The sequence below is a fragment of the Protomyctophum bolini genome, assembly GCF_963924005.1.
Source record: "Protomyctophum bolini genome assembly, chromosome: 3".
NCBI classification, from domain to species: Eukaryota; Metazoa; Chordata; class Actinopteri; order Myctophiformes; family Myctophidae; genus Protomyctophum; species Protomyctophum bolini.
Window position 1 is genome coordinate 38,996,614 of NC_137864.1, and position 16,024 is coordinate 39,012,637.

General features: G+C 47.2%; 1 protein-coding gene across 1 annotated transcript in view; it reads left to right on the forward strand.

Moving 5' to 3' along the window:
• Positions 1-14,318, forward strand: part of LOC308312420 (girdin-like) — a gene marked incomplete at both ends in the record, with an annotated part of 47,186 nt that extends 32,868 nt beyond the window's left edge. The window contains 9 exons of the mRNA XM_080759026.1: positions 376-521; positions 2,876-2,968; positions 3,511-3,737; positions 6,016-6,096; positions 9,055-9,324; positions 11,120-11,188; positions 13,019-13,196; positions 13,339-13,570; positions 13,620-14,318. Coding sequence (XP_080615152.1) covers positions 376-521; positions 2,876-2,968; positions 3,511-3,737; positions 6,016-6,096; positions 9,055-9,324; positions 11,120-11,188; positions 13,019-13,196; positions 13,339-13,570; positions 13,620-14,318 — 1,995 coding nt within the window. The remainder of the gene's footprint in view (positions 1-375; positions 522-2,875; positions 2,969-3,510; positions 3,738-6,015; positions 6,097-9,054; positions 9,325-11,119; positions 11,189-13,018; positions 13,197-13,338; positions 13,571-13,619) is intronic.
• Positions 14,319-16,024: the final 1,706 nt, after the last annotated feature.

Consider the following 16,024-nt stretch of genomic DNA (forward strand, 5'->3'; position numbering starts at 1 on the left):
CACTCTATACGCACTAGTATATTACATTACCCATCTTCCGCCGCGGTCTGAAAACCCACCTCTTCAGACTCCATCTTAGCCCATATAGCACTTAGCCTGGACGTCCTTCACAGGCACATATAGGCTCAACTTTTAAATAGCACTTCATGTAGACATGACACTCTGTAGTTTATATACACGTATAGTTTCATTAGATAGATATTCCACTGTTCCACTAATGTTCTTAGCTGTATGTATGATTGATTCATGATGACAATTTATTTTGTGTGTGTGTGTGTGTGTGTGTGTGTGTGTGTGTGTGTGTGTGTGTGTGTGTGTGTGTGTGTGTGTGTGTGTGTGTGCGTGTGCGTACGTGCGTGCGTGTGTGATCTCCAGCTGCTGGGTCAGCTCAAAGGGAACCTGGAGGAGGAGAACCGGCACCTGCTGGGTCAGATCCAGAGCCTGATGCTCCAGAACCAGACCCTGCTGGAGCAGACCATGGAGAGCAAGGACCTGTTCCATGTGGAGCAGAGGCAGTACATGTAAGATCTATGACTGGAACGTTAGGATAACCCCTAACCTAACCCATTCTGGCCTGAGATCAGATTATAAAAATGCCTTTCTTTTTTTATGACCAGTACTTTATTTTGGATTTTTTACAAACACATAAAACAGAGAACTTAAAATACAAACACAAACAACAACAGCAGAGAAAGTATTCATGGACAGGTAAGATAAATAAGATAAACAAATAGAAAGAAAAAAAAAGGAAAAATCAAAATCAAATTAAAATGTGAAAATAGTTTACATTGTTTACACGACCAAACGCAGCATCATCAACCGTATCATAATGTGTAGTAATACAATAAAAAAATCAAGAGGGCATTGCCTGACCATGGATCACACCAAGGGACCTGCAACATGACTGAGGAACACGTCCCACTTCAGATCATATTTATCTAACTGATTATTCATTTTAAAGGAATAAAAATGCCTTTCTACATCCTGACAGTTTCCCATTCTGACCTGAGATCAGATTATAAAAATGTCTTTCTACATCCTGACAGTTTTCTGAAAAAGCTATGTTTCTATGTCAGTCGTTCTTCGATTTTTCAAAAAATAGCAGACCTACAAGCTCGTAGCTATGAGCTTGTAGATCTGATATTTTTCAATAGCTAAAGCATATAACATAATGCTAACACCAAAAGGGGTTCCTGCCCAGAATGGGTTAACCCATTTAGGCACAGAGTGCCGCGCTACGAGCGTGTAGATCTGCTATTTTTGAAAAATCGTGAAAATGTGGAGCAAATCTTTGAATATTATATTCTTTCAGAGCGAACGCTTTTAACTCAAATCTTTGCTTCTGGGGGGGGGGGTCCCTGGAACAATATATTTTCAGATGGGGGGTCGGCCAATAATTCTAGGGGTCCTTGGCATGACATTTTTTTTGAGAACGACTGACATAGCTGTGGAAACATGGGGGTTTTCAGAAAACTGTCAGGATTTAGAAGACATCTGTAGAATCGTCCCTCAGGTCTAAATGGGTTATATAGTGCTCTAAAAGCACTATTGAAAGTCCATAGACCTGGTTGCCATTATGATGTAATTTTTAAACTCCATGCATTGGAGGGGCTATAGCGCACCTCAAACATTTCACATCAAATCAGATAAGACATCATTATAATGTGTATCTATTATTTTGTCAAGTTGTATGCTATCTTTCTATAATTGAATACCGCCTTGCAGGAGTCTTTTGTTTTTGAAGAACAGCACGAACCTCTGGTCTAAAAATCACAGCCCAAAACAAGGGCATGTCGGTACACATCACAGCCAATCTATTTGAAGCTTCCAGAGGAGCAGAGTGTTCACAGAACACAGAGAGAGAAAGAAAGAAAGAAAGTTGAGTGACCTAAAAGTGAGGCTGTTTTCCCACGGCTGGCCTACATTCATCGACACAGGGTCCATTTCTACACTCTCAAGAGTTAAATTAACATTGATTTTACAATATAAATTGGGTGTTGTGTCGTAGACATTTACGATGTAAACATTTAATAATAATAATACCCCTTTATAAAGAGTATATCTCCTCTAAGTTACACTCTGAGATTATCTCACCTGTCACACGCCTGTGGTGCTGTTTTGGTTTTACAATGTTTAGTGTGTTGAACTGGCTCAAGTCTGGAGGCTATGTTGGGGGTTGGGCTGTTGTGGGAGTGGAAGCTATAAAGGCTGTGACCGTTCTGTGACTCTGCGAGTCAGACGGGGGTTTCTGTGACTCTGGGAGTCAGACTGGGGTTTCCATGCATGAGCAGGTCTCATGTAAGTCTTGTCTCCTTACTCGAGTAAAATCCTTATACTTCCAAACTCTGAATTCTTGTGTTGCCTCATTATTAATTGTCCTTTACAGACTGCCTAAACAGGGGGTCCCAGAGATATAAATGCCATTAAATGAGGGGGTCCGTAGACTAATGCATGTCAAACTGGGGGGTCCTTGTAATTAAACAGGTCTAGAATCACTGCTAGAGCCGTAAAAATCTTCTCTTCTGGGGGGGGGGGTCCCTGGCATAACTCTTCAAATGGGGGTCCGTGGGGCTGAGTAGTGTCAATTTGGGGGTCCTTGACATGAAAAGGTTTGGGAACCACTGCTCTATATACTGTATGTAGCGGCACTCCATTATGGACCCAGGCCAAGTCGGATGTTCTCTTCGCATGTTATCACTGTACCTTCCACTTTATATCTACAGTATGGTCAAACTAAAGTCATGTTGTGAATGTCATTGTACTACGCACGGCGCACGCACGCACACATGCGCGCACACACACACACACACACGTACACGCACACGCACACGCACACGCACGCACACAGTAACACCCATGTGTCTGTGGCCTGCAGAGACAAACTCAACGAGCTGAGGCGGCAGAAGGAGAAGCTGGAGGAGAAGATCATGGACCAGTACAAGTTCTACGAGCCCTCGCCTCCACGCAGGTGAGACGATCAGCAGTCGTAAAGTGGACGGACAGTTAACTATACTTTTACGTCACATTACTGGCCGCCATCATGGGTTTATCTCGGGGAATTGAGCCTCATATTTGGCGACATGAGAGAAAGTATATGAACTTAGGATGCCACTAAAAGGCTAACCGGTTAGCCTGTTATCCGTTATGCTAGTCGACCCCCCGATGTAGCTATACGGACAGTGTACAGTTTTGAGGTATTTGTATTTCCAATATCCATGATTAACCCATTCTGACCGGGAACCCATTTTGGTGTTAGCGTCATGTCATGCTTCAGCTATTGAAAAATAGCAGATCTACAAGCTCGTAGCACGCCACCGAGTGGCGCGCTACGAGCTTGTATAGGTCTGCTATTTTAGAAAAATCGAATAACGACTGACATTTTTTAGAATCTGATCTCAGGTCAGAATGGGTTAATCAGACCAGTGTGTTGTGTCCAGTGGAAACCTCGTATGAATCTGATCTCAGGTCAGAATGGGTTAAATGGGTTTTAACCAGATTCTGGTTCCCCAGACGGGTCAACTGGATCGCGCTGAAGATGAAGAAGCTGATCAAGTCTCGGAGCCGCGAGCGCGTCACAGAGCGCAGCCTGCGGCCGCTGGCCACGCCGGCGTGCTCGGGCTCCTGCGAGGGGGCGGGGACCCCCGGGGGGCAGCAGGACAACGGCTCCATCGGCGGCTCCGAGGGGTCCGGAGGGTCCACCTCTGCGGGCGACGCCCTGTCCCCACGGCGGAGCGTCAGTGAGTATCTCCACCACGGCAGCAGACTGAACTAAACATGACGTCCCACCGGAAAATAACATGGACTGCAGTGGCGTGCACAGATAGACACTAGGGGGTGCTAGAGCCCCCCTGCCCTTTTGGTAATGTGCTCTTAAAAAAAGGCACAAGGTGCCTTTTTTTTCACTTGAGCACCTGCCCCTCTAAATGTCTGTGCACGCCACTGACATGGAGTGTTGCGCAACAGACTCTCCCAGCCTGTGGAGCGATGCGATCGATGCGATCAATAATCTCCGTCCTTTTTGATCAATCTCCGTCCTGAGCGCTGGGCGTTACTAATTGATAGAGCAAGAGAACTCAGGGTGTTTTACGTACAGTACAATGTGTACATGTCTTTTATCATCTCTTTTACGTTCAGTAAAATAATGTACATCTCTTTTACACGTGGAGAACTCAAGTGGACGGTTCTCCCATCGTGAACTAGGACCTGCGATCTAAGCGATTTAGGCTACACACAAGTCTAAATGAAATGGCAAATATCAACATTACAACATCATGTAGTATACTGTACTGTACTGTACTGTACTGTACTGTACTGTACTGTACTGTACTGTACTGTACTGTACTGTACTGTACTGTACGACCTGGAGAGAGAGAGAGAGAGAGAGAGAGAGAGCTCCGTGTCAAAGGGACATGTCTGTTCTTAATACGCGATGATGCCTCACTCGAAAGCATGTTTCCTCCGAGATCTGACCCGGTTTGTCCGTCGGCTGCATTGATGGTCTGTGTCGTGACGATGTGTGTGCGTAGCGACGGTGAACACACGCTGGCGCACGCCGCCATGCACGCCGCGTGGCTAACGAGGCGCGGCGCTCCTAAACTTGAGAAAACTGTAGCGCTTTTCTTCAACCTTTTTCCCAAACTTAAAAAGCAAATGTTTCGGTCCTAAGACCTTCGTCAGTGCTATTGTTGTACCTCGTGAACAGTTCCCTCTGTGAACAGTTCCCTCTGTGAACAGTTCATTCGGTGAACAGTTCCCTCGGTGAACAGTTCCCTCGGTGATCGGTGAACAGTTCCCTCGGTGATCGGTGAACAGTTCCCTCGGTGATCGGTGAACAGTTCCCTCGGTGAACAGTTCCCTCGGTGAACAGTTCCCTCATTGAACTGTTCCCTCGGTGAACAGTTCCCTCTGTGAACAGTTCCCTCGGTGAACAGTTCCCTCAGTGGTGTCTGTGGTGTCAACAATGTTGTGTGTGTTACTTTGAGTATACTTTTTCCACCACTGGTCTTAATGTTATCTCCTCATTCCTCTTCCCCTCCTTTATCCCTGCTTCCTTCCCTCAATCCTTCCTTCCTCACCTCCTCCCTCACCTCCTCCCTTCCTCCCTCCCTCCCTCACCTCCTCCCTTGTCTTTTCTCACATTCTCCTCTCCCTCCACCTCCTCCTCCTCCACATTGCTGTGAAACATCCCTCCTCTCTCCTTGTGGTCACACATTGCTGTATAACATCCTCTCCTCTCCTCTCCATTCTAAATGCATTGCTCTCCTCTCCTCTCTACACACATTGCTGTAAAACATCCTCTCCTCTTCATTCTAAATGCATTGCTCTCCTCTCCTCTCCTCTCCTCTCTCCACACATTGCTGTAAAACATCGTCTCCTCTCCTCTCCTCTCTAAATGCATTGCTCTCCTCTCCTCTCTCCACACATTGCTGTAAAACATCGTCTCCTCTCCTCTCCTCTCCATTCTAAATGCATTGCTCTCCTCTCCTCTCCTCTCTCCACACATTGCTGTAAAACATCGTCTCCTCTCCATTCTAAATGCATTGCTCTCCTCTCCTCTCTCCACACATTGCTGTAAAACATCGTCTCCTCTCCTCTCCTCTCCTCTCCATTCTAAATACATTGCTCTCCTCTCCTCTCTCCACACATTGCTGTAAAACATCGTCTCCTCTCCATTCTAAATGCATTGCTCTCCTCTCCTCTCTCCACACATTGCTGTAAAACATCGTCTCCTCTCCTCTCCTCTCCATTCTAAATACATTGCTCTCCTCTCCTCTCTACACACATTGCTGTAAAACATCGTCTCCTCTCCTCTCCATTCTAAATGCATTGCTCTCCTCTCCTCTCTCCACACATTGCTGTAAAACATCGTCTCCTCTCCTCTCCTCTCCATTCTAAATACATTGCTCTCCTCTCCTCTCTACACACATTGCTGTAAAACATCGTCTCCTCTCCTCTCCTCTCCATTCTAAATGCATTGCTCTCCTCTCCTCTCTCCACACATTGCTGTAAAAACAGCGGCACTGAAAATCTTTCCCCGTATGAGGAACCGACTGAAGGACAGAGACAAAGTCAAGTCGCTCTTCCGTCGTTCCATGTGTAAGAAACACCGTTTAGCTGCTCTCCAGCTCCCCCTGGTGGCTGTAGCCCTATAGAAACACTGTTTAGCTGCTCTTGAGCTCCCCCTGGTGGCTGTAGCCCTATAGAAACACTGTTTAGCTGCTCTTGAGCTCCCCCTGGCTGTAGCCTTGCTGCCTCCGTCGCTCCTAACCCCAGATAATTAACGCTATACGTGCCTATAAGTGCTTTTTTTCTATTTCCATCGTATGCCATTCAGAGATACCCCCCCAAATAATCCAAAAAGCATGCTTTATATTCCCCAGCGATCATACACAAAGTCACACAAGCAGATCATATTGAAAATGAATCGACTATGATAAAAAGAAATGCAACGACATTCCAGAATCTGCATTAGTCACAGTGGTGGGAGCACTAACCGGGGGCCACATGGTGGTGGGAGCACTAACCGGGGGCCCCTGGGGGCCCCACCTTCACTTAATGTGGCCCTGCACGTTAATATCGGAATACTGATATAATATATTACTGTAGCTTATGTACAATGTATTTGTATTTTAAGTTCAGAAAGATAACACACTGAGTGTGGAAACATAGTGGCCCTCTCCATGGCCTCTCTGAGTGTGGAAACATAGTGGCCCTCTCCATGGCCCCTCTGAGTGTGGAAACATAGTAGCCCTCTCCATGGCCCCTCTGAGTGTGGAAACATAGTGGCACTCTCCATAGCCTCTCTGAGTGTGGAAACATAGTGGCCCCTCTCCATAGCCTCTCTGAGTGTGGAAACATAGTGGCCCTCTCCATAGCCTCTCTGAGTGTGGAAACATAGTGGCCCCTCTCCATGGCCCCTCTGAGTGTGGAAACATAGTGGCCCTCTCCATAGCCTCTCTGAGTGTGGAAACATAGTGGCCCCTCTCCATAGCCTCTCTGAGTGTGGAAACATAGTGGCCCCTCTCCATGGCCTCTCTGAGTGTGGAAACATAGTGGCCCTCTCCATAGCCCCTCTGAGTGTGGAAACATAGTGGCCCTCTCCATAGCCTCTCTGAGTGTGGAAACATAGTGGCCCTCTCCATAGCCTCTCTGAGTGTGGAAACATAGTGGCCCCTCTCCATGGCCCCTCTGAGTGTGGAAACATAGTGGCCCCTCTCCATGGCCCCTCTGAGTGTGGAAACATAGTGGCCCTCTCCATAGCCTCTCTGAGTGTGGAAACATAGTGGCCCCTCTGAGTGTGGAAACATAGTGGCCCTCTCCATAGCCCCTCTGAGTGTGGAAACATAGTGGCCCTCTCCATGGCCCCTCTGAGTGTGGAAACATAGTGGCCCCTCTCCATGGCCCCTCTGAGTGTGGAAACATAGTGGCCCTCTCCATGGCCCCTCTGAGTGTGGAAACATAGTGGCCCTCTCCATGTCAAAGTTGCCCAGCCCCGAGTTAGAGGTCAAGTGAATGCTGCGTTGCAGGAGGACACTAGGGGGTGCTACAGCTCTGTCCCAGTAGGAGCCAACTAGAGTCACAGTCACAGTATAGTCTCTTCCGTTGGCAGAATGTTGCCTCTCGCAATTCCCAAATGCTTCTGAGATTGTGGAATAGTTGAACTGTACAGTTCAAGGGTAAACCAGTGTTTTACGAACCCATTGGTCATATCGTGTGGTGTTAATATATGTATGGTGTATGAAGTATTTTCAGAGAATACCTATTTACGCAGACATGGATGGTGGATGCTGGGGCCAATATAGGCAATAAGGCTGCTATGAGTCTGAATTGGAAAGAAAATGTATTTACTTTAGCGTTTAGTCAAAATAAGAATAATCTTGCATTAAGTTGCATTTGTTAACATATAGGTAATACTTCAAAATAACTGGTATTAGTATGTACCTAGGCTAGCGGGCCCTACTGTATCTCCTTTTGTATGCAAGGAGTAACCCTGCAGCTTGTCAGCTCCATGGATATACTTTATACTGTAACATCTCATCAATGCACACCTCCATTCTAGAGATGCACCATATGATCTGTAACATCTCATCAATGCACACCTCTATTCTAGAGATGCACCATATGATCTGTAAACAAACACATCTTCAATACCAGGGAAACAAACACATCTTCCATACCAGGGAAACAAACACATCTTCAATACCAGGGAAACAAACACATCTTCAATAACAAATACATGTTCAGAATCTACAGCTTGGTAGACTGCAGATAACCACCACACCAACATAGAATCTACAGCTCGGTAGACTACAGATAACCACCACACCAACATATAATCTACAGCTCGGTAGACTACATATAACCAACACACCAACATAGAATCTACAGCTTGGTAGACTACAGATAACCACCACACCAACATAGAATCTACAGCTTGGTAGACTACAGATAACCAACACACCAACATATAATCTACAGCTTGGTAGACTACAGATAACCACCACACCAACATATAATCTACAGCTCGGTAGACTACAGATAACCACCACACCAACATAGAATCTACAGCTCGGTAGACTACAGATAACCAACACACCAACATAGAATCTACAGCTCGGTAGACTACAGATAACCACCACACCAACATAGAATCTACAGCTCGGTAGACTACAGATAATCAACACACCAACATAGAATCTACAGCTCGGTAGACTACAGATAACCAACACACCAACATAGAATCTACAGCTCGGTAGACTACAGATAACCACCACACCAACATAGAATCTATACAGCTTGGTATAGACTGCAGATAACCAACACACCAATGTAGCCAATGCAAAATGTATGCTTATCAACAACAGATAAACATCGGTTAAAGTCAACCAATATTGACCGATAAGGGCAAATATCGGCCGATAGTGATATGTGGCCGAGAATCAATATTGTGCATCTCCCTTCCTCATCCACTTCCCAAAAACGTCCATTTCCTTTGACATCTCTCTCCATTCCCCATGCCTGCCATCCATCCATCCATCCCTCCCTCCATCCCAGCATTGAGCGACCTGTTGGGGTATGCCCCGCCCCCACCCGAGGAGGACCAATGGGCAGATAGTTCGGAGCAGCTGGACGGGTCCGAGACCGACCCAGAAGAAGAAGGGGGAGGAGGAGAGGACAGAGCGCTGAGCTCGCCCCTCCTCACAGACTCCATCTTGTCCGTCCTCCTCCCTCATCATCATCATCATCTCACCACTCCTCCGCTCTCCAGACATCTCCACATCTCAACCAAGGCTGGTCCACGTGTGAACGAGCTCTGGCCGACAGGTAGAGGCATCCATTCACCCTTTCATTCATCCATTCATTCATCCAGCCATCCATCCATCCATCCATCCATCCATCCATCCATCCATCTATTCATTCATTCACATGCATCGTTCTTTCTTCCACACTGAAGCTGCACTGTAGCTCTTAAAATGATCTTATATTAATGATGTTTGGGAGACAAGAAACACCTTCCTGGGGCGTTTTATGTGGGTAATACATTTTTTTTTTTAAATATTTTAGTATTTCAAAGTGTCCATGGGCTCCATGATGTCATGGGCACTGCGGGCTCACTTCCTTCCTGGACTACATTTCCCATAATGCTTTGGTGCACTGCTCCTCCTTGTGGGTAGGGGGGAGGGAGGGCTGTCTTTCTGAGTCCAGGAAGTAAGTGAGCCCAGTGTCCATGACATCATGGAGCCCATGGACACTTTGAAATACTGAAATATCCAAAAACGCATTTCATCACCCCACATAAAAACCCCCAGGAAAGTGTTTATTGTCTCCCAAACATCATAAGATCTGGTTGCAAAAGGGGTGAAGTGGCCCTTTAAGTTGCTCTAAACCATGCAGTTAATCCGTCCCTGCACCAAAGGGTCACCATGCGACTCCTTGGGTCCAAACGGCTGCCAGGAGTTGACCCTTTTGGAATCACTATAGGGACGACGTGCACCAGGACCTCACTGGGACCGCCTCGACCTGTTGGTGTGGTCAGGGCTTTAGGGTCAACGACCCGTTGGTGTGGTCAGGGCTTTAGGGTCAACGACCCGTTGGTGTGGTCAGGGCTTTAGAGTCAACGACCCGTTGGTGTGGTTAGGGCTTTAGGGTCAACGACCCGTAGGTGTGGTCAGGGCTTTAGGGTCAACGACCCGTTGGTGTGGTCAGGGCTTTAGGGTCAACGACCCGTTGGTGTGGTCAGGGCTTTAGGGTCAACTCGGTTGCATTTGCACGCTTGCTAAATAAACACTCAGGGTTTTAATGTGTCCCAATCAGGGGGGCAGTCAGACAGATATTTTTTGAAGCCATAAGGAAATCGGGATTTCCTGAAAATTCATATAATGGCCTGTTGTGGCGCTGTCATTGGGCTCAAAAAACCCCATAGAGATCCATGTATTTGGGTCCAACTTCACCTAGACTGTATTACCTTAATAAACATGGTCATGAATACTTTCTGCTTCCAGTCACTAGTTTAAAGTCTCATTTCTAATGTCATAATATTCTTTTGGGAAAATTATGGTCCCATTTATTAAAAAAATGACCATAAAGTCGCGTATGTTCTGAGGGGCGTGGCTACCGTTACAATCTATGAACGGGATCCCCCACCCACTCGAGTCAAAATAAAAACCAACGAAGAAGAAGGGGGGAAGTCCCGCCTCGTTGTCTGGGCCAGCCAATAGCTCAGCTGGGCCCAAACGGAGCCAGCCAATGGCCAGCTGGGCCCAAACGGATCTAGAAAGATGGCGACTTACAATTCAAGGACTGACAGGCTTCATTTTACGTCCATATCAGACCCGGGGAACGCTTTGTCCATATTTTGTTTTACAGTCTATGGTCCCAATACTAGTATACTTCTGACCAGAGTAGAGACGAGACGACACTCCCTCGCACAAAACCACCAAAATGGCGGGAGGGGGAGGGGGGCCCTTTGAGCTTCAGGGCCTATGCAGGGCCACTCAGAGGAGATAATCCAGCCCTGACGACATGGTGTGAAACTTTCAGCCTTGCATAATATTCAATCCACCGGTACACTTTTTACCCTACATTCATTGGTACCCCTTTTCACCCCCCCCCCCCCCAGGTAAGGACCCCGGTGGCAGCACGGTGGCGCCCTCTGGCTGTGAGGACGGCGAGGAGCCACAACATCAGGGTAAACATAGAAACCTTCTGCAACCCATTTACTGCTACCATTTATTGAGAAATTAGGACCTAATTCACGCCAGCATTTTATGCCAAGACAACCTTTGTTTACATGATCGGATCCATGCCGGTACACTATAGTCCTTCACAGCGTCGGCTCTGTGCCGTCAAAGAAACGCTGTTTTGACCAAAAATGCCATCTGGGACAAGGAATAGGAGATAGAGGCCATTGAAAGAAACGGATAGAATGGATTCTTATGGCGACGACGATCTAAGATGAACGATCCAGTGCTGTGCTAACAACACAGCTAGCTAACCGGCTAACGTAAGTAGCATTATGGCTCGATCGATCAAATGCACTATAAAAGCGCAATTGCCGAAGGGCTACGGCAATGGCGGCAAGACGGTTAACCCATTTAGACCCGAGGACGATTCTACTAAATGTCTTCTAAATAAAATCCTGACAGTTTTCTGAAAAACCTCATGTTTCTGTCAGTCGTTCTCAAACATCATGTCATCTCAAGGAGCCACAAACATATATGTAATTGGCCGCCGACCCCCATCTGAAAATATGCTGTTTCAGGGACCCCCCCCCCCCCCCAGAAGCAAATTTGAGTTAAAAACGTTCGCTCTGAAAGAATATATATTCAAAGATTTGCGCCATATTTTCACAATTAAAAAAAAGCAGATCTAAAAAGCTCGTAGCGTGACAATTACTACTACTACTAAGTACTGTGCTTAGGTACAATTCCTGAGTTACTTTTATTTGACTAAAGTATTTCCAATCATCAATACTTTCACTTCTACTCGCAAATATTGTACTTTTACTCCACTACAATGATCGTAAACTACTAATATAGTATACTAGTTACTTTGTAGATTCTGATTATTATTGCAACACATATACATTGGCCACTTCAACCAGCCCTGTATATAAATATATCTGCCATTTCTGATTTAGTTTTACGTTCGGTACTTTAAGTACATTTTTAATACCAATTTAATCCTAGACTCTGACTGCAGTATTGATACTTTTACTAAAGTAAAAAACATCAGAGTATGTTTTCCACCACTGAGTACAACAGAGATTGATTTATAAGCAACTGGAGAATTAGTAGCAAATCCTACATAATCCAGTCATGGAATGAGAGCTTGACTCAGTGCTACCCTCTGCTGGTAGTTAATGGTAGGGTCACAAGAAACCCCTATATATAAAAGAATAATTGCTCAATACTAACCGCCGGTCAGCAACAAACTTTAAACAAAAGACTGCCGGACACCTTTGGGTCTTGAGCTAGTCAAAAGAATAACCGTTGTGATCTCCACCTTTGGGTCTTGAGCTAGTCACAAGAATAACCGTTGTGATCTCCACCTTTTTGGGTCTTGAGCTAGTCAAAAGAACAACCGCTGTGATCTCCACTTTTGGGTCTTGAGCTAGTCACAAGAATAACCGTTGTGATCTCCACCTTTTTGGGTCTTGAGCTAGTCAAAAGAATAACCGTTGTGATCTCCACCTTTGGGTCTTGAGCTAGTCAAAATAATAACCGTTGTGATCTCCACCTTTGGGTCTTGAGCTAGTCAAAATAATAACCGTTGTGATCTCCACCTTTGGGTCTTGAGCTAGTCAAAATAATAACCGTTGTGATCTCTCCACCTTTTTGGGTCTTGAGCTAGTCACAAGAATAACCGCTGTGATCTCCACCTTTGGGTCTTGAGCTAGTCAAAAGAATAACCGCTGTGATCTCCACCTTTGGGTCTTGAGCTAGTCAAAAGAATAACCGCTGTGATCTCCACCTTTGGGTCTTGAGCTAGTCACAAGAATAACCACTGTGATCTCCAGGGTCGAACGGTGCCGTCCAGAGTGGCCGGGCCCAGAGCGAGAGCAGCGGAGAGTTCAACCTCAGCCTGGACAACGAGCCGTGGTCCAACGGCAGCAGCCCCGTCCAGCAGAACCCCGCGACCCGCCGGACCTCCTCCGCCTCGGCCCAGCCCCCCCCCACCGACCCCTCCACCCCCAGGTTAGATCATTATAGTTTTACACAGTGCACTATTTTGTATTCGTTTTTATTTCATTCCAATAACGAAAACGTTATACATTTTAGTTCTCGTTTATGTCGTTTCTTTAACTATATAATAAACTCGCTCCACCCCCCCCACCAGGCACGCCCCCGAGCCCCCCCCCTCCTCCTCCTCCACCACGCCCCCAACACACACGGACAACAAATCCCCCGCCAAGGGGGGCGTCGCCCTCCTGGGCGCCGCAAACAGCTTAACTCTGCCGTCCTCCTCGGACCCGACCAGGACCAGCCAGCCGCACTGGCTCACCAGGGGCACCCGGAGCATCCGCATCAGGGGGTCCAACGGCGCCGCAGCGGGGGTGGCGGCGGCGGGGGTCCGGCGCTCCTCAGACACAGACGGCGCCCACCCGCCCCCCCCCCCAGGGGGGCCACGGGGGGGGTCAGGAGGTGACGCGCGCCTCAGCGTGTTCCCCCATCACGGTGCTCTACGTTCAGGGCAAAGCGTCCTCGGTGTCCGGCTGCCTGAACTGCTTCTCCACCCCTCTGGGGGGTAAAGAGGGGGGCGGGGGCCGGCTGAAGGGGTCCTGGTCCCCCAGAACCCTCCCCCGGGCCAGCAGCGTCATCTCCACGGCGGACGGCTCGTCCAGACGCTCCTCCAGCGTCAACAGCGACTGCAGGGCGACGGCCAAGGTCGTGGACGCCCCCTCCCTGCCGCCGCCCGTCCCGCCCGTCTCAGAGGAGACCGACGACGATCGGCCGCAGGAAACCCACGGGCGGAAGAACCGCCGGACGGACGGCGAGGACGCTCCGCCCCCCGCCAAGCCCCCGAGAGACATAGCGGCGGGCGGCGGCGCAACGACGGAGCCCCCCGTCCAAGAAACGCCGTTTGGCGCTTCGCAGTTCAACTACACCTCCGTGTTCTCCAACACCATCTTCAGTGACTCTGCGGCGGCGACCGGCGAGACCCAGACCGACCGCCGCGCCTTCCTCTGCGCCAGCCCGGCGTCCCGGGCACAGGACGACGCGCCGCCCGGCGTGGAGGGAGAGCCGGGCCGGCGGGAAGGACACCGCTGTGAAGGGGAGGGGCTGGGAGGAGGAGAGGACACGCACTTCATGACGTAGTTATTCCATATTGTGTTGTTTAAAGGAGAATTCCATACTAAAAGGCTTTCTTACCTTTCTTTGTAGTCGTTACGTCCCCATCAAAGAGATCCAGGTGTTATTTTGTGCAAAAACTCCTTATTGGCTATTTCCCCTACCATAAGCCCTAAATGAATTGCATTGAATTGAATGGGATGTATGGGGTGTTGTGCTAATTCGCTTATTTCAATCACTCAAAATTATATATTTTTTGTATATATCCTCTCTTCATAATGTAAATAATAACCCAAGCGGCACACTTTACTACTTATTTAGATGGAAATAAGCGAATTAGCACAACACCCCATACATCCATTTCAATTCAATGCAATTCATTTAGGGCTTATGGTAGGGGAAATAGCCAATAAGGAGCTTTTGCACAAAATAACACATGGACCTCTTTGATGGGGACGTAACAACTACAAAGAAAGGTAAGAAAGCCTTTTAGTATGGAATTCTCCTTTAACATGTTGTTTGACATGTTGTTTGACATGTTGTTTGACATGTTGTTTAACATGTTGTTTAACATGTTGTTTGACATGTTACATGTTGTTTGACATGTTGTTTAACATGTTGTTTGACATGTTGTTTGACATGTTGTTTGACATGTTTAACATGTTGTTTGACATGTTTGACATGTTGTTTAACATGTTGTTTAACATGTTGTTTGACATGTTGTTTAACATGTTGTACAACATGTTACATGTTGTTTGACATGTTGTTTAACATGTTGTTTAACATGTTGTTTGACATGCAAAGACGACAGCTTGTGGGAGAAGCACACACTATAGAGGACGCATAAGTTGAGTTTGAGGGTAAATGGTGCATTTATATATCGCTTTATTCTGGTGGAAAATAACGCAAGTACGGTATGATACAAGAGGACTCTAACCTATTCAGGCCTGACGTCGACATTTAAAAAACTAAAGTTTTCTAAATCATGACAATTTTCTGAAAGATTTGAGGCACATTTGAAAGATTTTTCAAAAATAGCAGACCTAGAAGTTATAGTGCCGCGCTATGAGCTTGTAGATCTGCTATTTTTCACTAGCTAAATTGTAACATAATGTATGTAACCTGCACCAAAAGCGGTTCCCGCTCAAAATGGGATAACTTATTATTTATAACTTATTTATTTTTGTAAAAGAGGCCAAGTTGTCATTCTCTTGTTTTGTCTGTCTTTATTTCTCAATCTCACCACCGAGTGCCCTCGCGTCCCGAAGCCCGGTGACGCGAGGTCACGTACCGACAGTCAAGACGGGCAGTGTCGGTAGGCCAATCACAGGCAGGCGGGGGCGTTACCCTGAAGAAGGGCAGTTGTCGGTAGGCCAATCACAGGCAGGCGGGGGCGTTACCCTGAAGAAGGGCAGTTGTCGGTAGGCCAATCACAGGCAGGCGGGGGCGTTACCCTGAAGAAGGCGCAGGTGTACCTGCCGAAACCTTGGTTTCTATCCTACTCTGCATCCAAAGAAATAGTCGGCACTTTGGCTCAGGGCCGTATAGCTGACCATTTGGTTGCCCTACTCGTAGGATATTTGTGCTGAGACCCACGCCTCAGTATAGGTTAATTGTGCCCACATAACTTCCGGGTACGATGACGTGATGACGTCACGTGCATACCCTCTATAACTCATTATTGATACGACGTACGTTTTCAGTGGATTTTGTGTTTATACAGTTGTACTTAA